This window comes from Saccostrea echinata, unplaced genomic scaffold (assembly GCF_033153115.1).
Source record: "Saccostrea echinata isolate AGI-Se365-2 ecotype Australia unplaced genomic scaffold, CSIRO_AGI_Sech_v1 ptg000075l, whole genome shotgun sequence".
Classification (NCBI taxonomy): domain Eukaryota; kingdom Metazoa; phylum Mollusca; class Bivalvia; order Ostreida; family Ostreidae; genus Saccostrea; species Saccostrea echinata.
The window spans coordinates 698,050-721,500 of record NW_026889824.1 but is presented as its reverse complement, the minus strand read 5'-3'; the positions used below and the strand labels follow the sequence as shown (position 1 = coordinate 721,500).

At 33.7% G+C, this 23,451-nt stretch overlaps 1 protein-coding gene across 9 annotated transcripts in view; it reads right to left on the bottom strand.

Annotated features, from left to right (window-relative positions):
* The window catches only part of LOC133176479 (cubilin-like), a 181,220-nt gene that overhangs the window by 19,708 nt on the left and 138,061 nt on the right, over positions 1-23,451 (bottom strand). For all 9 annotated transcript variants that reach the window (XM_061311595.1, XM_061311593.1, XM_061311598.1 and 6 more), the window contains 3 exons: positions 21,604-21,768; positions 17,802-17,970; positions 11,640-11,713 (listed from right to left, as the gene is read on the bottom strand). In XM_061311595.1, the coding sequence (XP_061167579.1) occupies positions 11,640-11,713; positions 17,802-17,970; positions 21,604-21,768 (408 nt within the window). The remainder of the gene's footprint in view (positions 1-11,639; positions 11,714-17,801; positions 17,971-21,603; positions 21,769-23,451) is intronic.

The following is a 23,451-nucleotide window of genomic DNA, read 5'->3' as shown; positions in this document are numbered from 1 at the left end:
GTTATTTTACTTGCGTATTTTGTACATGAAAAGCATGTTAATTAGGACAAGACAAAAGTGGTGTGCGCATGCGCGGAAGCCATAGCAGGAAAAAAAATTAGTAGGAGAATTAATGTGTTAAAAGTAACATAGATACATATGATAACTGCAAAAATGCATGAAATCAAGGTGGTAAGATTGAACATCTAACTGAATATCATTCCCACTTCGTTATTTTAGTTTAAAATCACACCACAGTGTCTGATAAACATTCACAGCCCGAGTTTCCTCTACAATGAAAGGAACTTTCATAATTTTCGTTTTGCTATGTTGTATAGACCAAACATACAGAAATAAACTTGTTGAAAAAGCTTTGAGGCCTGACACAATAAACATTGTCAGTTATTCAACAAACATTTTTACACCAAATAAAAAGAAGGAAGGAAGAGATAATTGCCTAACATACTTAGCATTGATACTGTTGATCGCTTCCAACAACGTACCAATGTAGTACGTGTGATGAACCAGTCATATGGGACCAGAGAACAGTAATATGTGACACCTGTAATCAATGGTTCCATATACACTGCCAAGACATCCATAGTGGGACATACAGCATCCTGATAAGTGAGGGAGGGTCTGTGAGGTGGGATTGTCTGATTTGTGGAAACCCTAACTATAGCGACATTTGCTATGGAACCACAACACTAGAGACATCAAACCAGTTCTCACTCCTAGCAAACATAGATGATCCAACTGGAGAGGTGCAACCCATACCTATCCCTATTCATGCATCTACACCAGAACGGAAACCAAAACAAGGTAAAGGAAAACCCTTTATCCCGCTTAGAGTACTGAACATAAATTGTCAATCTATCAGAAACAAACAACACCAGATTGAGAATGTTATAGACAGCTTAAAACCTGAGTAATAGCAACAGAGACTTGGTTAGATCCAAGCATCGAGAACAGCCAATTTTTCCCTACAAATAATAATATATATAGAAAAGATAGAACAAATCGTGTAGGTGGAGGTGTGCTCATCGCTATTCATAACAAATTCCTGAGCTCAGAGATGCCAGAATTAGACACAGAAAAGGAGATTGTCTGGGCCCGTATACAGCAAAGTGGACAGAAAGATCTCAGAATTTGTGCATTTTATAATCCTAAAGCATCTGAAGACCTAACAGCTTTTGAAACATCAGTTCAACGTGCATGCAGCCCAAACTCGCATCTATTCATAACAAACATTCCAAACAGGGTTCAACAGGTAGAAACAACACCAGGCATATCTGATCACGATATAGTGTTCATGGAAATAGACACAGACATGAAAAGGAATAGACAGAAGCCTAGAAAGATACCACTCTATAAAAGGCAAATTGGACAAGCATGGCAGAAGAAATGAAAACACTCTATGGAAACATCAAAGACGAGGATGAAAAAGGGGGAGATATAGAGAATTTATGGAAAATGTTTCGATCAGGTTTAGAGAAAGCAATAGATACACATATTCCAACTAAGTTAGCAAGACAGAAAGATAAATTGACGTGGATAACAGGGGACATCAGGAAACTCATAAAGAGACGTGACAGGGCTTACAAGCGAAAAAAGAAAACACACCATAAAGATGAAATCAAGAAGTATAAGGAATTGAAACATCAAACCCAGAAACAGTCTAGGAGAGCATATTGGTCATATATCGAGGATATACTCACTCCAGATGTTGAAGACAGCACAGCCAAAGGGGTGTCAAAGAGATTCTGGACATACATCAAGCATAAAAAGAGCGATAAAGGTGGAGTTTCACCATTAAAACAGAATGGCAAACTTGAAACTGATCCTGTAGAAATGGCTAACATATTAAACGAACAGTTCAAGTCTGTTTTCTCAGACTCCGAAAGGGTTAGCAAGGAAGACTTCAAAAGAGGCAATTATATGAAAGGCAAACCATCAGACTACCCAGAAGCAAACGACATTAACATCACTGAGGCAGGAGTCTTTAAACTACTCTAAAACTTAAATGCACACAAAGCTGGGGGCCATGATAACATCAAACCCACTGTCCTGAAGGAACTTGCCAGCGAGCTTGCACCAACACTGACACTAATATTTAGAAAATCCTTTGATTGAGGGAGAAGTACCATCTGACTGGAGAAAAGCCCGAATAACACCAGCATTCAAAAAAGGAAAAAAATACACACCAGAGAACTATAGACCAATATCCCTTACATGTGTTTGTTGTAAGATCATGGAACATATTGTAACAAGCCATATTATGAATCATGCAGAAAAAAATAACATCTTATATCCACTCCAGCATGGATTCAGAAGTAAAAGATCATGCGAAACACAGTTGCTAGAATGTGTGGACGACTTAACTAGAAATCTGGAAAATGGAAAGCAAACTGATTTGCTCATTTTAGATTTTTCTAAAGCTTTTGATAAAGTGTCCCATAGCCTACTTCTTCATAAATTACATCACTATGGAATCAGAGGAAACACACATCGTTGGATAGAAGCTTTCCTTTCAAACAGGAGCCAGGTCGTGGTGGTCGAAGGGGAAGAGTCGGATGTTGGTAAGGTTGAGTCTGGAGTACCCCAGGGATCAGTCCTAGGCCCGAGTCTATTCCTCTTCTACATAAATGATCTACCAAACCACCTAACCTCTACAGTTCGGCTCTTTGCAGATGATACCATAGTATATTTAACTATATCAACAAATTTAGATTGTCACACCCTTCAAGAAGACCTTGATAAACTCTCTCTTTGGGAAACAAAATGGAAAATAGAATTTCATCCAGATAAATGTACAGTACTTACAGTTTCAAAAAAGAAAAACCCTATCATTTACAACTATACCCTTCACAATTATATACTTGTCCATGAAGAATCTACAAAATATCTAGGCTGTACTATAACATCCGATCTAAATTGGGGACTACATATTTCAAATATCTGTAAGAAGGCAAATAAAACTTCAGGATTCCTACAACGCAATCTCCATATATCATCCATATCAATAAAGGCGAGAGCATACATATCTCTGGTAAGACCGCAGCTGGAATATGCTTCGACAGTTTGGGACCCATACCAACAAGGTCACATAGATATGTTGGAAAAGATGCAAAGAAGAGCGGCACGATACGTCATGGGAAATTATAGAAATAGATCTAGCGTAGGAGAAATGATTAAACATCTGGAATGGAAAAATTTAAAAAGTAGAAGGAAAGATGCAAACTTGATCATGATGTATAAGATAATAAACAACAAAGTAGCCATCAGACCAGAGGACCACTTCACTAAGCCTGTAAGAAGATCGCGGCACACAAAACGACATTCATTTGCTATACCATCTGCAACCAAGGACTGTAGAAAGTGGTCATTCTTCTGTAAAACCATAAAAGAATGGAATAGCCTGCCAGAGGACATCGCGGCAGCAGAATCACTGGAGATCTTCAAATCTCGAGTGACTAAGAAAGACTAACTTAAAAAAATCCTTCTTTTATCCAGTTTTTTTTTTAAAAAACAAACAAACAAACAAACAAAAAGTTTCTTTTAATCATGCAAACATGCACACACCCAACTGGCAAAATCTTCAACTTGATGAAGGCGGCCAGATAGAGGAAGAAGAAGACATTTTAGGTAGATGTTATTGCGCCCTGTGATAGGTCACGTAATGACCTATTACTTTTGGAAAACTTCATGAAGTTTTTTGCTATCTGCATGATAATATAATAAATAATGTATATATATTTTAAATAACACATGTATATTAAAATTGAACAAGGATCCAAACAAACACTCACACATTTATTTTGTCTTTATTACATCAAACCTATTTATTACTGAGATTTTTCTGCTAGTCGTGCTAGAGGGTTGAAGAAATGACCTATAAAAGATTGGTTTTACATGCAACTACACACAAGAGAATGAATTAATTTGTAAAAATCTTATTCACAACTTTTATGGTTGTATGGTTATAATTATAAGATGGACCCCTGTTGAGGTAGGACTTTACTTTGCACTAAACTTTTGTTTAATTTTGTTGTGATATGCAAGCAAATGACCAAATGCTTTTATTAGAAAGAATTTCAGGTTCAAATAAATTACAGATAGCTGTCATGATGCCAGTTTTCCGAACTGCATTAGCCATAACTTTTGATCACCATGCTGTCATAAATTATGTAATCTAGAATTCTAGATCTCTGCAATACTATGTAAAGATTATATAAGGCCTGATGTCCTTCTGTTTTAAATTCCATAATTTGTTGTTGTTTTTTTTTTTTAAATTCCCAACATTAATATTAATCCAACAAAAGCATTAGATTCAAATGGAAAAGGAACTGAGGTATGAAGCGAGGCTTACTTTTTCCAAGGTTAATTTTATGTCTAACCATGTTATGAAGAACATTTGACACAGCTAGTAAATAAAAAGAGCAATAATTTATTGCGTGGACCCTGAGGTCCATGCAGAAAATATATAAGCGGGGTTAAACTGAATGCCATGGGCTTACATCAGGTTATGCATGCGCAATAATGCTTTAGACAGTTTGCCCCTAAGACAACTTGCCTTTAGGACAATTCATCCTCTTCGGGTTAGAATTCACCAATGATTGACAAACCTCACTTGAAATTTGCACATCATATTTATTTATTAATAGGACATTCAAGATCAGAATCTACTCTTTTATACATATAATAATTTTTTATTATCCTTATATACATGTAAAAATTAGAAATATGTCCACAGGACATGAATGCCCCGCTGAGGGTACATTAGTAATGCAACATGAAAATTTGTATTAGTGTATGACATTTGATGAGAATATTTTGAATAGTTTCTTTAAAACTGAAATCTAAGAATTCTCACCAAATTATGTATAAGTTAGAGCTCCAGATAATTTTTTACCTCAAAGTGTATTTACTCCCTGATTTTCAAATCAATGCAGATTTTGCTTTTCAGCAAAATAATCAAAGAGTATTTTGTTAATCTATTGCTCTTTTGACATCTAATGTGATTTTTAGCTTGTTATCTAAGTGTTTTTGAAAGAGAGATGTAAAAAAAGGACAGTTTCTGCATTTATCAATTAGGTTAATGAAATTTAAAAAATGTTGTCAGCTTTTAGCTATAACTGAGAAACATTTCATTTGTTTTTTTTTTCACCAGAAAGACCATACTGTAGGCAAAGTTACCACGGGCACACAGAACTCCATTTAAGATTAGGCCTATATCGATCGAAGCAAGAGTTACCGAGAAAAATATCTTTACTTTGGCCAGATGAAATTAATCTTTAGATTTTCATCCCCACCTCCCCCTCTCAAAATATCCAGCCCCGTTGTTTTCCATTTAGTTTGTTTGTTTGTTTGTTTTAATCAAAAATATATATTAGGTTTTGCTATATAAATTGTTGGCATCGATCGAGGTAAAAGTTTTAAGAGTTACTCCCTGTATGCATTAAAAGTCACATGGCGCTATTTATACATGTAGCACATGAGCAAGTGAAAAGCAAAAGCAATATTATTTCCATACAATTAATAAAAGTTGTCAGAGGACTTTGGATTATATTATTGCTACAGAAAATGGTAAATATACAAAACTGTTTAATAAACAGTGATAAAGAATAAATTAGACATCATGCATGTTTTTGCGCAATTTTGACAATATCGACCTGTACGCGTCAAGAACGAAAATTTGGATGTTATATGAACAGTACAACTACTTAATATTCAAATGTTTCTCCTGAAGTGGAAATCAACCTCGGTTATTCCGAATACACTTAATCAAAATTTCCTTTTGATAAAAATTCAAACACTGAGATGACTTCAATTCACATTAGTTAACATTCAATTCGTGGTACACAGTACTTTCATAGTGTAATGCTTATTTATGATTGCTAATGCATAATTGTGCGCCGTGTTTTAATTTTTAATGCATATTTTGAAAAATTCAATGCATATTTCTGCAAATACGCACCTTATCTGGAGCTCTGATAAGTGCATAAGCTTACATAAATACATCTTAAATGGTTTCTTTAAAACTATGTATGAACATATGAAGTTTGATAAAAATATTATGAATGGTTTCTTTAAAACTATGTATAAACATATGAAGTTTGATAAAAATATTATGAATGGTTTCTTTAAAACTGAGTTAAACACAAACTGAGAAAAGTAAGGTCAAGGTCAAAAATGTTGATGCAGTTGAATAGCTTACATCAGTATGTTTGAGCATATGAAGTTTGACACTAATTTAAGAAAATTGAGGTTGAGGTCAAAGGAAAGGTCAAGGTCAAAAACATTGATGCAGTTGAATAGCTCTCATCAGTATGTATCAGCATATGAAGTTTGATAACACTATCCTGAATGGTTTCTTTAAAATTAAGCTAAACACTAATTTAAGAAAAGAGAGGTCAAGGTCAAAAGAAAGGTCAAGGTCAAAAATGTTGATGCAGTTGAATAGCTGACATCAGTATGTTTTAACATATGAAGTTTGATTACACTATCTTGAATGGTATCTTTAAAACTGAGCTAATCACTTATTTAGGAAAAGTTAGGTCAAGGTCAAATGAAAGGACAAGGTCAAAAATGTTGATGCAGTTGAATAGCTTACATCAGTATGTTTCAGCATATGAAGTTTGACACTAATATAAGAAAATTGAGGTCATTGAAATAGAAGGGGACATTTAAAAAGTAGAAGGGGAACTGGGGTTCCTCCCTTACTGGGGAGTTTAGGAGGAATACCAAAATAACTGGGGGATTACATCATTATCGGCGGGGAAATTCCCCGGTCCCCGGGTCTTAGAGACAACCCTGCCCCCCTCCCCCCCTTTGAATTTGCAGAGGTATTAAAAGTATATACTTAAGCTAATAAAAAAAGACTTTGGACCCCCCTAGAAAACGTGGACCCCAATATCACCACCATGAAATAGTTGTTTTTCATATTTGGGAAATGGATTTTAGGGTTTTGTTTTTTTTTTTTTTTTGCTTGTCAAGAAATTTTTGGGTTGGAAATTTTTTTTGACTGTAGTGGAACCCCCCCCCCCCCCCCCCCCCCCGGATCCGCACCTGTATTGAATAAAATACTTGTACTAGGAAACAAAATGCATGTACATATATACATGCATGTAGTGACTTTATGAGGGAGTTGCACATGCCTGAAATAGTTTTAATTTCTTTTAAGTCTAAAACTCATATATAGAACTTAAAATTGATATAATTAATCTGCATTGTATTAAGTACATCACTCATTTTCAGGAATATTCTATGAAGCATAGTGGATGTTGTTTCTATTATGATCGAAGTATTTTTCCATATAAACTAGGGATGGCAACGAATATTCGAATATTCATTCGATTAGTTGATATTCGAATATGAATTTAAGATTCGAATATTCGGTGTTTTTTTTCAGATTTCATAAAAAGAAGTACTGTGATTAATAAATTTTGATTAGAAAAGTGCTGGGATTATCCCTGCTTAATTTACTAGTGATCAATTTCTATCGCCTGATTTCTTTCACTACTTTCTTATCTAATATAAACGTACTTTAAATATACATGTAATTTAACTAACTTATAATTTATACTAACTTATTACTATTTACTAAATGACACCGCAACATTTGAAATAAAGCAATCCAAATAGCTTCTTACAGGCCTGTTGCAGTTTTTCAAAGTGTGGGGGGGGGGGGGGGGGGGGCTATGAAAAAATTCCGCATGACACATGTCGATCTGTGCTGCATGTGTATCTTTCCCATGATAGAATCTTCTGTACAAGTCCAAAACAAGTCCCAGTCGTTATAGGTTACCAAAGAAAGCCCGATTTTAAATTAAAAAAACTATAGACCTATCATAAATAGAATTTAACATTAATTGCGTGCTATTAAAATACTATCACTCAAACTAGTTAGACAATTGTAGAAAATGTAAATGATGGGTTAACCTGTGTCAGCTTTCAGAGTAAGCAATGAACTCGTCCAAGGATGCAATACAGCTGTTGTAAAATCCTAAGCAAAGGAAAGCGCAAAATCTCTGTATAGAAACTGTTGTGGCTGCAGAGCATCACACTGGATTCCTTCATCATACAAGAGGCCCAAGGGCCTTGAACTGCTCTTCTGATTAACTGTACAACCTATCACTTCTATTTGAAGCCTCTAAGTATCCTGTATATTTAGATAAAGCCTTGAAATTCCAAAGGTAGGTCATCATGACCTACATTTTAGATGAAACACTCCGAGAACCCAAGCTGATTCTAAGCCAATTAGTACCTATGGTCATGGTGACCTACTTATCACTTGTCATTCTCTGAGGACCCAAGATGCATCAACTAAGTTTGATGATTCTAAGCCAATTAATACCTAAAATATTTTTAAAATTATAACCATAAAATTTCAAAAGTAGGTCACAATGACTTACTTTTATGACATACTTTGAGGACCCAAGATGCATCAACTGACAAAGTTTGATGATTCTAAGCCAATAAGTACCTGATATATTTAAATAAAGCCATAAAATTTCAAAAATAGGTCACAGTGACCTCCTTTCAGTCAACTAACTCTGTGGACCCAAGATGCATCAATTGACAAAGTTTGATGATTCTAAGCCAATTAGTTCCTGAAATATTTAATTATAGTCATATAAATTGTTTGTCACAGTAACCTACTTTTCAGTTGTAGTACTCTAAGGACTCAAGATGCATCAACTGACAAAGTTTGATGAATCTAAGCCAAATAGTACCCGAAAATATTAAATACAGCCATAAAATTTTCTTTTTCAAGAAACACAGACCTATGGTCCACGTATTGCAGTCATTTTTGAATGGCAGCAACTTGTTATCACAACATAAATTTAACTAGAAAATGTCCACAGAACATGAATGCCCCTCCCACGGTTCATTAGTAATAATACATGAAAATTTGTATTAGCATATGAAATTTACCCAAGGATGTCTCATTGCAAATCTGATTCAGAAGAAAAACATAGGTAATCAGAGATTACAGAGCTCACCTCAATGAATGTTGTCTTTAAGTAAGGCAAAGTCCCACACTAAACTAATAATCTAGTAGTGTGCATCCCTAGATGCAACATTTATGCAATTTTGGTCTGATATGGCTTGCCGCTTGGGAATGGACTTATCTAAAAACTTAAAACTAGTCACTCATCCAGAAAATGCAAGTCAAATCCAGCATTTGAAGCAAGTTAGAGAGTGTTTGTCCCTTGATGCATCATCCATGCAAGTTTGGTTCAGATAGGCCTTATAAGTACTTGGAAATGAGATCTGCGACCTAAAAAAAATGTTTGTTTCCTGTAATCCGACCGACCCATTCAATTTACCCCCGGTCGGATTTTTTTTCTGCCAAATCTACATTTGCTCTTTGGTTCGATCAATCAGCTGATTCCATTTATTCAAAAAATATTAATTATAGCTTTATTTGAGATATAAAATATGGCATCCTAGTCAACATTTACCTTGAATATAAGGAGTAATCATTATTGTAACAACAATTTTCATCCACAACTTTTCGAAGTTTGTTTTCTGCCGCTAGGCAGCCATGTTGGGTGTCCACTTTATATATAACACCTGGTTAATTCAGTCTGGGGATGTTTGACCCTATTATCCATAAGCAAAAAAAAAAAAAAAAAAAAAAAAAAAAATCCCGACCTACCAGCCCTTGATTTTTTGGGAATGTTACAGGAAACAAACATAATTTTTTAGGCCTGCTCCAAAAACTTTAACCTGGTCACTCATCCAGAAATTGTAGGTCAGGTCCAGCATCCGAAGCAAGTCCAGTAGTGTGCATCCTTAGATGTATCATCCATGCAAGTTTGGTCAATATAGGGCTTATAGTTATTTTGAAATGAGATCTGCTCCAAAAACTTTAACCTGGTCACTCATCCAGAAAATGTAGGTCAGATCCAGCATCTGAAGCAAGTCCAGTGGTGGGCATCCTTAGATGTATCATCCATGCAAGTTTGGTCAATATAGGGCTTATAATTACTTTGAAATGAGACCTGCTCCAAAAACTTTAACCTGGTCACTCATCCAGAAAATGTAGCATCCGAAGTAAGTTCAGTAGTGTGCATCCTTAGACGTATCATCCATGCAAGTTTAATCAATACAGGGACTATGGTTACTTTGAAATGAGACCTGCTCCAAAAACTTGAACCTGCACCAAAAACTTTAACCTGCTCCAAAAACATTAACCTGGTCATTCTTTAGCTGAAATTGCAGCATCTGAAACCTTGACTGGTACAATGAAACACATTAGAAGCATCCTTCATGCATCTCTGATTGATATAGGGCGTAGAAGTACTTGAAAAGAAAACTGCTCCAAAAACTTTAACCTGGGACGCCGATGCTGACGCCGAGGGTATTACATAAGCTCTCCCAACTTTGTTGAGGTGAGCTAAAAATGTGTAACTTTACAGATGGATGGATGGACAGACACAGAAAGTGATCAGAAAAGCTTACTCAAGCTTATATATAACTCAGGCGAGCTTAAAATAAATACTAGAAATCTGACCAGTCAGCAAGGGCCCCGCCAAGGGTTAGAAATATAAGGGTGCAGATTATGGGAAGAGAATTTTACTTGATTCCAAAAAATTTCAAAATATATAAAGAATAAGCAACTGCTAAATATCCAACAATCTGTAAATAGTATCCTTGTATTTACATAAGGCAGTAAAAAACATCATATCTATAATAACTCAATTAAATGCATATTTAAAAATGAATGAAGCATGTGTTTTCTAAAATGCCAGCCTTCAGTGAATGCAAATATCACCAAGGCTTGACCTTAACTTCAAAACAAATATCAGCTGCAGACAAAGGTATTAATTAATCTTAAAGTGACAGAAAGATAACCCTCTAAATTATTCTGCAAACCAGCAAGATAATCAAACCCACGGGATTAATTATACTGCTCTCTCAACCTTTTCTTCTAAGTTTACAATAAGAACTTTTTCAGCAATGATAGAATGAGGTTATTATCTGAATACCTGTTAAAATAATTAGTATTCTTGAATTTACATACGGCAGAAAAAAAGAAAAAAAAAAGATAAAAGAAAATAATAATAAAAACGATATCTTTATCTATATCTTGTTTTTAGAATTCATTAAAATCATAACTTTGTGTATTTTACCAAAATAAAGTATGAACATTATTTAAATTCACATTTCAGAGAATGTAAACATCATTCAGAATTGACCTTAACATCAAAACAAACTTCATTTGTAGACAGAGGTGTTAATTAATCTCAATGTGGCAGATAAAGATAAATGCTTTGGATTTTCTTCAAGAGGAAAGTTAATTAATCCCAAGAGACTCATTGCAGCCTTTCATAGTTTACAATAGGAACGTTCTCAGCAGTTATCTCTCTTTGCCCATTCACTCTTATATAAAGGAATATACCCCACCACCCCAGCTCCAAACCGAATGACATAGAGAACCAAACTTAGCATCAAAATATGTCTTACTGCCTATTCAACCAACATACCAAATTTGAACTTAATTGGTCAACCCTAAAAAAAGTTATTAGAAAAAAAACAGAAAATTTGTGGACGGAAGAATGACAGACAGACAGACAGACAGAGTGATTACTATAGGGCACCCGCAAATCCTTGCGGGGCCCTAATTATAAAATGTTATATATGCTGTATACCTCCTTCTTTATGTACTTCTGTCCAGGTGATTTTGAATCCTTTGGCACCAAGGGCTCTACTGGAAGTTAGAAATCTATCAATGAAAAGATATATTAGGTTAATTCTCAGAACAACTTCCAATTATAATAGTCTCAAACCTAACAAAAAAATCAAAAGCCTGAAAGGCTTCAATGGCGTCGAACATGAATTTGAAGATAGCAAAAGGTCAATTGTGTGATTCAGGTAACCTAACAATTTTTTTTTTAAATTTTAAACAAAATAATAGTCTATCAAACTCATCTCTTTCCAGTCAGTTGAAGAGCTATAAAGAATTTATGTATTATTTTATAAAATGTATTTAATATTTTCCTAATTGCCAATGTCTAAGTGCTGTTTAAGTGATTGCATCTAAACTGCAACCATAACTCTGCTCTGCTACGATTACAATAGAGTTAATAATTAAAAACGGAAATAGGAAGGCACGAATATAAATACAAAAGCCTGCCCATCGTTTTATTTATCACAAGGAACTTCGTCATGTTTACATGTACACGATTTATTTAAGTAGCATGTGCAAAATTCCATGCTGTAACAGATATTTCGACATTGAGAATGAAGACTGTCAGTTTGATTAGGATGTTTTAGCAGTTAACAAGGGCATTCAGAATTTCTTGCGGCTTTATTAAATAAAATAATTTCATTAAAAACAAACAAACAAACAAAATGGCGACGACGATCATAAAACGTACTGGCGATCACGATGATGGTAAAGCTACCTATCGAGTATTACATAGAAAACGGCTATAAAATAAATTTGATGACTTAAAAAACATTATTACGGGAGTTTTTTGTGTTTTTATGAACTAATTTAGTAATTATTTATTTCCTTTTTTGATCACGTGATTCTTACGAAGTCTACGATTGGTCAACGACGAAGCGCGGATTTTTTCAGAGACGATTTGAAAATTGGTGGGATGGAAATGCCGAGAACAAAAAGGAGATAAAGAAGTCGGTAAGACTATATTTATATTTAAATTTTATATGTTGTTAGCAGGAAATGCATTTTACCACTTTAGAAATGTATTCAGTGGAGAATTTCAATGTAGATTTTACGTAATTGTGGACATTTGTGTCTTCGATTTCTGGTTTGTTTTGATCAGTATGACGATGTATATAAACTTAAGTTAACATACTGAAACATGCTTTTTCTCTGGCTCAATGTAACATGAATCATTTAGTTCCTTGACAAATTCAATTCTTCAAATATTTCAGTATAATTCATGCAATAGGTTTATAATACAGTCAGCATTGGTCAGTATCAGCTGGGAACATTTACTGTAGCCTAGCTAAGTCTTGGCATGATGAAAAAAATACATATCAAATCTACTGAATTTTGTTAGATTAAAGTTTGTAAAAGTAATGGATTTTTGTTAAACATGTTAAAAGGGAGGATCGTTTGTGTGTTGTGGTTGGTAGTGGTGGTGGGGGGGGGGGGGGGGGGGGAGTGAAGGGGTAGTAATAATCATGTGGTTGATTAAACAAGCAAAAAGTATCAGCATTTACATGTATCTGAAAAATTTAAAGTTGAACTGGATAGTTATACTGATCATCTTTCCAGGGTGAAAAGAACTTAAAGGGGGTGGGGGGTATATAAACATAATATTGAGACACATGATTATTTTTCTATTTGCTCATATAACATTAGGAATTTAGACAGGGATATCAAACTCACTTTACAATTTTTCAAAATCATTGTCTGAAAAATTTAAAGTTGAACTGGATAGTTATACTGATCATCTTTCCAGGGTGAAAAGAACTTAAAAGGGGGGAGGGGGGGTATATAAACATAATATTGAGACACATGATTATTTTTCTATTTGCTCATATAACATTAGGAATTTAGACAGGGATATCAAACTCACTTCAATTTTTCAAAATCATTGTCAGGTTTAAAAAAATGAAAATAATTAAATGTTTGTGTGTGGATGTAATACCGGAGAAGTTCTTAAACATTCAAGTTACCTGATTTTTCTTTTATAATTTTCAGCAGTGCATGCATGTGTTTTTTGCCATGAGCATCTCACTAACATGCAGAGCCATAGGAAAATGCTTCAACGATTTAAGTGTATCTTATCATCAGTAAGTACATATTAATCTAATTTGATTTCTGTAAATTACAAAATAGACGTACCAAATTAGTAGGCTTGTCTGTCCTTAATATACTCGTGGACTGAAAAGACTTATTTTAAAACTTTGTAAGTGATAGGGATGATCGGGGGTTAATTTTTTGGATTTTCACATAAGAATTTTGAGTTTTAATTGGTTTTCAAGTTATTTGAATATTAAACTGAATATATGATTCTATATGTCAGTCTGCCATGTATTAAGCACAGGAATGCTGCTTTTTGAGAACATGTTTGATTTAAAACTGAAAAAAATATGCTTTGATTATTAAACTTTTTTTTGCAGAACCCAAGGAAAAGTACTTGAAGGCTGAAATCATTTAGCATATTTAAATGAAGATCAGTGAAAAAATGGGTGACATTAACACTGCTATGCGGTCAAAGGTTAGTGCACTGAATTGTGTCGGCAAGAAAATTCAAACGGGAGGGAAAGATGGGATGGCTAGACTGTGAAGGAGCAGAGATGATCTGTGAGCATGATCAGTCAGTGACATAACCATGCATTATAAGTTACTAGACTATAAAGGATCAGATCTTATTTACAGAATTATATAATCCTATTGATGATTTAATGTTCCAATATATTCTTTAAATTATTTATGGAAGATTAGTACTGAAAATAATGAATAATGTAATGAAGATGTGGGGTTTCATGCTTCTGAATTTTGATAAAAGCTAGCATTTAAGATTTTTGAATTGTAGCTAATATTTCATAGAGATTTCCCCGATTTCCAGTTTCTCTGATTTTTTTTCTGATATTCAGATAAGCTGAAATTTTTTTCCCTATAATTCATATTTTTGTTAAAATTTCATGCTTTCAAAATACAATTTTGTACTTTTAATTGGTTTCATTTTGGTATACCTGAGCTTAATGGTCATTTTTGAGGTTTTTTCATTGTTCTTTCAAAATAATATATATGTATTTAAAAAAAAAGGGGGGGGGGTATTTGCTATATATTTTTTTTTGGGGGGGGGGGGGGGGTGCTTTTTCCCTACTTTTTTGTACCAATTAAAAAGTATACTTTTTTCGTACTTTCATTTAATTTTGACATTTTATTGTACTTTTTTAAGCATCATTCTAAAGAAGTACTATTTTTATACTTTTTCTGCATACATTTTTGTACTTTTCTCTGGAAGTATACTTTTTTTGTACCTCATACATTTCTGTACTTTTTTCTGGAAGTATACTTTTTTTGTACTGGAAGTATACTTTTTTTGTACTGGAAGTATACTTTTTTTGTACTTCATACATTTTTGTACTTTTTTCCAGATGTACTTTTTTTGTACTTTTGTATGTTAGTTTTAAGAATATACTTTTTCTGTACTTCCAATTATACTTTTTTTGTACTTTTCTCAAATATAGAAATGTACCAAAAGTATACTTTTATTATCTTTTTATTGTACCCAAGAACCTGAGTTCTCATAAAGCACAAAAAAAGTATACTTTTTTTGACTTAATTTGGAACGACCAAATCCCTTGTTCCAAATTTAGTCGAAAAAAGTATACTTTTTGTGACCTTTTTTTGTACTTTTTTTTCGTACCTAATTTGTACTTTATTTTGGTATGGGTAAGTTTATGTGTTAGGGTGAAAGTTGGTAAAGCCTAATGTTTTTAACAATCATGATTCCATATCGATGACATCGATGGCAAGTACAATCTTCATAAAAGGTCAAGTATTTATTCATAGACACCCATACACAGTAACGGGGATGGTACTTACCAAGAGTTGAGCAAACATGATTTGATATCGAAGCGATATCATCGATATCGACAATATCGACACTACAGGGAAAGCTTTACAAGTGATAGTTTTCAAGTAACTCACATGTTAAAAAACAAAATATTAAGGGTGGAAACCATAATCCTTTGAACAATCATGATTCGATATCGGTACAATATTGTGGATATTGACAGTAAGGAAAACTTCTTAAAACAGAAACTTTCAAAGTATTCTAATATAGCCACACAACTAGAGAAATATTATAACACACTACAGAAAAGTAATCTGTCAATATCATAATTACATCATGTCTTGGACATTACTCACTATAGTAAATCAAAGTTTTCAAAATTATCACTATAGTGTTAGAGTGATCACTATATCACCTTCCCAAGTCAAGGGTTTCCACTCCACATAAACTCTTGACTAAATGGACTAAGTTTGACAGGGTTTACTATCGCGCCTTCTAAAGAGATTACACATTATGAACTCTACTGACCTCTGCTATTGACCAATCAGAGTAAGGGAATTAAACAGCAAATGCGAGATAATATTAGAAGCCGGTAATAAATTCAAAATAAGATATTAACTAAAAAGTTGAGACAAGCCTTTAACTGGGTTGAGACTTTTGGTTGGGATTAAACTGGCATGTTTTTCTGTTTACAATTTAGTTTCAGGTTAGATAAAACAAATTGTTTTTGATTGGTTCATGCAATCTTGTATGAGGCCAATCAGAGAGCTCCTTTCTAACCCCATCAAAATCTATTTGGTCAAGGCTTTATGAGGAGCAGGGTAGATCAGAAACCTTGACTTAGGAAGGTGTCACAATACTAAATCAAAAAGTTAAAGTTATCACTATTGTATATTGAAGTTTTAGAAGTGATAACCATAGTTTTTTAAAGTTTAAATTTTTTTTCTACAGTATATAATTTTCTGTGAAAGAAGTCTCATTTAATTTCACAACATCAGTATTATCCATTTTTGCAGATTTTCTTATTTTTTTCTTGTCTATTGAAATAAAATATAAACATGTAGTTTCTTTTTATTATTAAATAATTATTAATTATCAATAATGAAAAGAAAACTACATGTATATATTTTATTTCAATTTCAATAGAGAGAAAAAAAATAAGAAAACCATGAGACATGCCTGAGAAACCAGAAATGATGATTTCCAGAGCAGATGTCACACAAGTCTATCTTGCAATGTCACCATAATCAGAATTAGGTCTGAACTATCACTTATTTACTATGTTTTTTAATAATACTATTTGATAGATAACTGCAAAAGATACACATATATACCAATTCACAATGCTCAATGGTGATTTAATAAATTCTTTAATTCTTTTGGACTCCTTAATGATTATAAAGTGATCCTTAATTCAGAACCTTAATGACTAGTCACAGGGTATGTTATTCATAATTAAACCTTGAATTGTGCTAAGCATTCTCAGCATCTAATCCTGAAGATCACTGCAAATGGTCTAAAAAACATTTATAGTTCTAGTTCCTAAGCCCATGAAATTTACTGTGTTCTGAAACTCAAGGTATTGTATAATATTTATGCCAGTTCCAGTTTTTAGTTCGCAGTTTTGTTTGGATAAAATTCTATGGTTTAGGCAAAAAAAAAAAAACAAAAAACAAACAAAAAAAACAAGATGTGTTTGTGAAACACTATGCCCCCGATGGTAACACAATTCTGGAGTGGGACGTAGACTACAGTGCAATAGTTATGGCCAATGTTTAAGTTTTTCAAATGTAGGTCAAAGGTCACAGTTGAGGTCACAAGATCAAAAATTTCTGTATCAATGGGAAGGTCTTGTCATAATGAACACTCATGTCAAATATTAAAGCCTTACCCTTGACAGCGCAATAGTTATGGGCTAGGTTAAAGTTGACAACAGACAGACAGACAAACAAACAGACAGACAGGACAAAAACAATATACCCCCAGGATCTTTCGATCCGGGGGCATAAAAAAAAAACTACTTTGTTAAATAATATGTAAATTCTTGGATTGCTTTCTTGTCCTATTTTACCATTAATAAAATTTGTAGTTTGCTGATCAGCTAACTTTGTGACCTGGTTCAACCACAAATACAGTGCAAATCGGTATTCAACAAAAATGAAATGATCACAGTATGTGATATTTTACAGGAAAAATGATAATTCTAAAAAGAGGCAGGCTCACCATTCAGTTTCTGCTGACAATTTTCAAAATCAAAAAGATCCTTAAATGATTTATTCTTCAAAATGAAAACATTGTTTTACTCACTCTAATTCAAACGTATCATTGTGAGACAAAAAAGGCTCTCCATTCAACTGCCCACACTTCTCTTCAGGTGGCTCGACATACTGTGTGGGATATCGGGCGTTCCCTCTATATAATCTTAATACTGCATTTTGGCATCCATAATTAGACGTGGTTAATTCATCTCTTGAAACTAAAAAAAAGAGGCACTGTATGCTAGCCCACAAGATTAAACCCCCACTGCATTTTTTTTAAGTGCCATACACAATTTGTGAATGTCAGTAGCACATATTATTATATTCTAATGTGTAAGCTAGCGTCACAGATTTAACTTAAGGCACGAACTGTGGGTAAGCAAGGAGTGGGTCACCCCCTCTCGATAGGGATTGGGGGGGGGGTCAGAGGGAGCATTTTTGCAAGCTCAAAGACATCTACAATTGTCATTTGACAAGTGAAAATAATTTTGTAAAAACATATTTTCAGTTTAAATCTTGATATGAAAACCACATAACAAATTTGAGACCTCTTAATTTATTCTTTAACTCTGCTTGCGTTTGATTTCCTACTAACCAAGAATATTTCCAGTTATTAATTTCATTTCCTGCACTAATCATGGACCCCTGTTGCAGTCGATGGTTTTGAAATTGTCTGATACAGACTTAATATAACACTTGAATTTTGGCTTAAATTTTTTTTCCAGCTAAAGGAATAGTTTTGTCATTAAATATGAAGTAAAACTGTAGGTATGGGTATAAGAGTGCGGATTGTCAAGAATGCCTTTTTGGCATTTGCAACAAAATAAAATTAACAGATAAGATTTATTATCTATGGTGGCATATTTCTGCCCCTTGTATGCAAGTTATTTTTCTATCAGATATGTCGACATGCAAGATAAATATGTTGACATGCAAGATAGTTATGTCAACATGCAACATAACTATGTTGACATGCAAGAAAATTGCAATCAAATAAAAATTATAAAAAATCTTCAAAAATCTCAAATATCGTCCACATGTGGCATACAACATGCTAGATGCTGCTTATTTATGTCAACATGCATTTTATTTAAGTTAACATGCGAGATAAATATGTTGATATGCAACTTATTTATGTCGACATGCAACTTGTTTATGTCGACATGCAACTTATTTATGTCGACATGCAAGTTGGTTATGTTGACATGCGAGATAATTATGTCGACATGCAACATATTTATGTCGACATGCAACTTATTTATGTTTACATGCATTTTTCAGATACAGTTCTGCTATGACTTTAACCTTACCTTGAAACAGTTCAAGGTCACCGCACATCCTTTAAAAGAGACCTCGGACGAACAAATGGACAGACGGACACACGAATTACTATACTAGGTCGCCCGCAGAGAGGGGCCCTAAAACGTTTTATAATCTGCGGTCACGTTTCCGAATCGCCAGGACATTTTATCTAAGGAAATTCAATTTATACTTTGTTGTCCACCTCATATTATAAAAAATAATTTAAACTGCCACATTTGCTTGAATAAATTTTCGATAATTAAAATCAACTTCAATTTTACCGACAAAAAAAAAAAAAAAAAACCAATCAGAACCGTGCCTCATTGCACGTGTCTTGGGTAGTAACGAATATGCACACTCGCACAAATGTTCAAATTGTGTATCACATAATTTCTTTTGCATTTAAATTTAATCATTTAATTCAAAATCTTATCATTTTGAAAATCTATCATATTTAAGAAAGTAAATATCCAAAATGAAATCACAAAACGATCATATTCACTATAAACTTTTTTCGCCATTCCTGGGTCTTCAGACATTTACATCGATTTGTGATTTCATTTTTAGATATTTACTTCTTTAAAATTATATATGTCGTATATATCCGCTACTCAACATAACTAAGTTGCATGTTAACATAAACAAATTGCATGTTGACATAAATAAGTTGCATGTTGACATAAATAAGTAGCATGATAACATACCTAAATTGCATGTTGACATAAATAACTTGCATGCCAACATATTTATTTCGCATGTCAACATAAATAACTTGGATGTCGACATAAATAAGTAGCATCTAGCATATTGGAAATCACATGTGGGCAATATTTGAGATTTTTAAAAGATTTTTATAATTCTTATTTGATTGCAATTTTCTTGCATGTCAACATAGTTATGTTGCATGTTGACATAACTATCTTGCATGTCAACATATTTATCTTGCATGTCGACATATTTGACAGAAAAATAACTTGCACACATGGGGCAGAAATATGCCACCATAATTATCAACTTTTCTGCCCCCCTTTTTTCAACCCAATTTTTATCCCTGAGAAAATGACGTGTAGGTTATAGCCTTTTTGCCTATATGGAATATATGCCACTGAATGTGACTTTGAACTTGCTAAAATGACCTTGATTGAAAAAATGACATATCATCTGGTCATAAGTAATCCTTAAGTGAAATATGGACATGGACATCCAGTGTTTCTCCATTAAAAAGGTGTGGATCTGACAAGGATTTTATATTTCTGCCAGTAACCTTTAACTTGTCACATTACTTTGGGTCAAGGGTATGACATATTTTCAGTTCCCAAATAAAATTCACAATGCTTATCCATTAGAGAGTAATGAAGAAAAAAGAGAGTAATGAGGGTGAAGAATCCTCCTCTAAATTTCTGGTCATTTTTTTTCATGCAATAATATGGCACACTTTCCCCCTATTGCAATAAAAAATGTATATGTGGTGGGGGTGGGGTGGAGAAGGGGGCACAATGGTTGAATGATAAAGTATCTATAGCACAAGAGTGGGAACAACCTCCAACTCCCTTCAGCGCCATGGGCCTGCAAGAAGTGTTGATCAAAATAATTCAAAACAACATATTATTAGTTTAATTCTGTTAATAAAGTGCCCAAAACATCTCAACTATCAAGTCTCAAAACATTTCAACTATCAAGTCCACAAAATATCTCCACTATCAAGTCTGAAAACATCTCCACTATCAAGTCCAATTTCACACAGTCAGAGCCCTTCAAAATTTTCAATCCCACCTTTTACTGTGAAGTTTTCTTGAAAAATCTTTGAGGCACCTTTGTACTTTAAATTAATAATTTGTTTCTATTTTAATTTTTAAACATTTTTTCCTTTCTCATTTGAGTGAGTCTCAACACTATCATCTCTTGTGATGCAGCAAAACATATCTGATGTCATTTCTTAGAAGGGTTCGCTACTCTAATTTCAAGAGAAAAATATTATGGAAGGTGATTTCTGTAATAAATGATTTCAAATATAAGAACATTATAAACACAATGCATTGCATGGCCATATTGCCAGATATTCTCACCTGCCGTACATAGAAATATAGACTGTAATCATGTCACATTTAAACCAAAGAAAATGTGACATTTTAATCCAAACATTTCAATCCGAGGGAAAATAAAAGAAGATATTGCCTTTCCTAAAAGTGTAAATTGACTATCAGAGACAGCATGATGATAACTATAGAGCAACAACAACATGATGTGGGGCCCTAATGTCAATTTTTTTTTTATGACTCCATACTTCATCTTTAACACGTAATATTTATTGATTATCTTCTCTTGCCCTTCATTTGAAGAAACTTAAATCCTCTTCACCAAGGCTACTTTGGTTAAAATTAGCCAAGTGGTTTTGGAAAAAAACTGAAAAATTTGATAAGAATAAACTTCAATCAGAAGAGCTCACTTGAGACTCTGACTAAGGTGAACTTATAATTTAAAGGAAAACCAGTGCAGAAGATTTGCTTGAGAAATCATTAGACCAGGAATTTAAATAAGAAAAAATTTACCTGTACCCTCTGTGTGAAAGACGTAGAAATAGACAAGAATATCATTAAAAGGAGAGCTGGCTTTGATGGTCCACCGACAGTAGGTCCTGCTTTGGTATTTTTCTGGGAATCCTGGACTCACTATTATGCCTCCTGTACCAGGGCTTATTATTTTACCTCCACAATCTGTAATGAAAAATATAGAGTTTTAACTTCTATACTGTCATGCAAAAAAGATTTCAATTGAAAAATGAGGACATTGTCATAATTATTTTACTTCTTATGATTTTAAGAACTTAACAAGAGACCAAAGGTTCTCTGAGGTCAATGCACTCACAGAATTGAAAGATGTGTCACTCAAATCACCTGCAATCATATATGCCAAATAATGCTGTACATTGTGAGGATAAATTTATGAAAATCATTCATTACTTCAAATTAAAGTTTATTTTTACACAAAGAATTATTTCAATAATCAACAAAAAGCCCATATTGGGTAAATACTTCTCATTATACTTTTAGAATTGGTATGGAAAGATTTTGTTTGTTTGTTTGTTTACTGTCCCTCTCGAGAATTTTTCAGTCATATGGAGATGCCACCACTTGCTGGTGGAGAGCTGCAAATTTTGACCTATACTCGGTACTCAGGGCCATTGAGCAGTGACTCACTGCTCAATGGCCCTGAGTACCGAGTGAGGGATCTTTTTCGTTCCAGCACGTACTGTGACACAGGACCTCGGTTTATACGGTCTCATCCAAAGGACCAGTCTCCACGTCCCACAGCGGGATTCGAACCCGCGACGTAAGGATCAAATCTTTACTCCGCGACTCTAGGGCAAACACTCTAACCACTGCGCCACATGGGCGACTGTTATGGAAAGAGGGGTGCCACATCCTTCAACAAAAATTAGGAGAGGATGTTAATTTGTTGCCTATGGAAAATGTACCCATTTGGGTCACAAAACTCACTTGAGTCACCTTGGCCCTGATGTTCTTCAGAAGAAGATTTGTAAAAAATTTGCCCTCTATACAGAAATTCAGGCTTATAACAAAGTGCCAGGGACAGACAATTTTACTTCATTATAAGTGTAATTCTTTATATATGTTAAGTCACAGTACAAATAACTTAAAGTCAAATGACAATAGGTTTGCTATATGCATCAGTTCATTTTAAGCATGGTCACTATAAGCATGTTTTACTGTATTCTGATGTAAAATTTTCACCTCATATTGTGGCCCCACCCTAGCAATGAAAGGGTCATACTTAACCACACTATATATAGAGATGAGGAATATCAATATGAATAACTTGGCCTTGCTTTTCTTGAAATGATATAATTTTTATTACTGTATACATGTAAATGTATTATGTAAAATTTTATTCCCAATAATTTAAGACCCCTAGAGTTTATAATTGAATCCAAAGGACCTGGGAATGTTTGTATATGAATATGATTGAATTAGGCCCTCCTACTCTCAAAAAAATTTTATTTTCCTATATTTTCTATGGTAAATTTTTCATTCTGTATCTTATCCTCACTCCAGCTCCACCTTGGTCACAATTTGAAACAAGGGCTTTGATGGTCACTTGACATGCGTTTTTCATGCAATAATATGTTGGGCCCATCTGGAATTGGCTGGGACTTATTTCACAGTTTGACAAGGACTCTATAATCATCATTGTGTACTTCAAATGCATCATATTTAGCATGTACGATGTTTGGCAGAAATTGATTATTTAACAATGTAGTTTTGAAATTATAAAGCATTTCTGAATGTGTTAGATATTAATATATATAATTATACATGTATAAACATTTAGCTTTTAGCTATGTACTTAATCAAATGCTTTCTACCAAAAGTGATAAA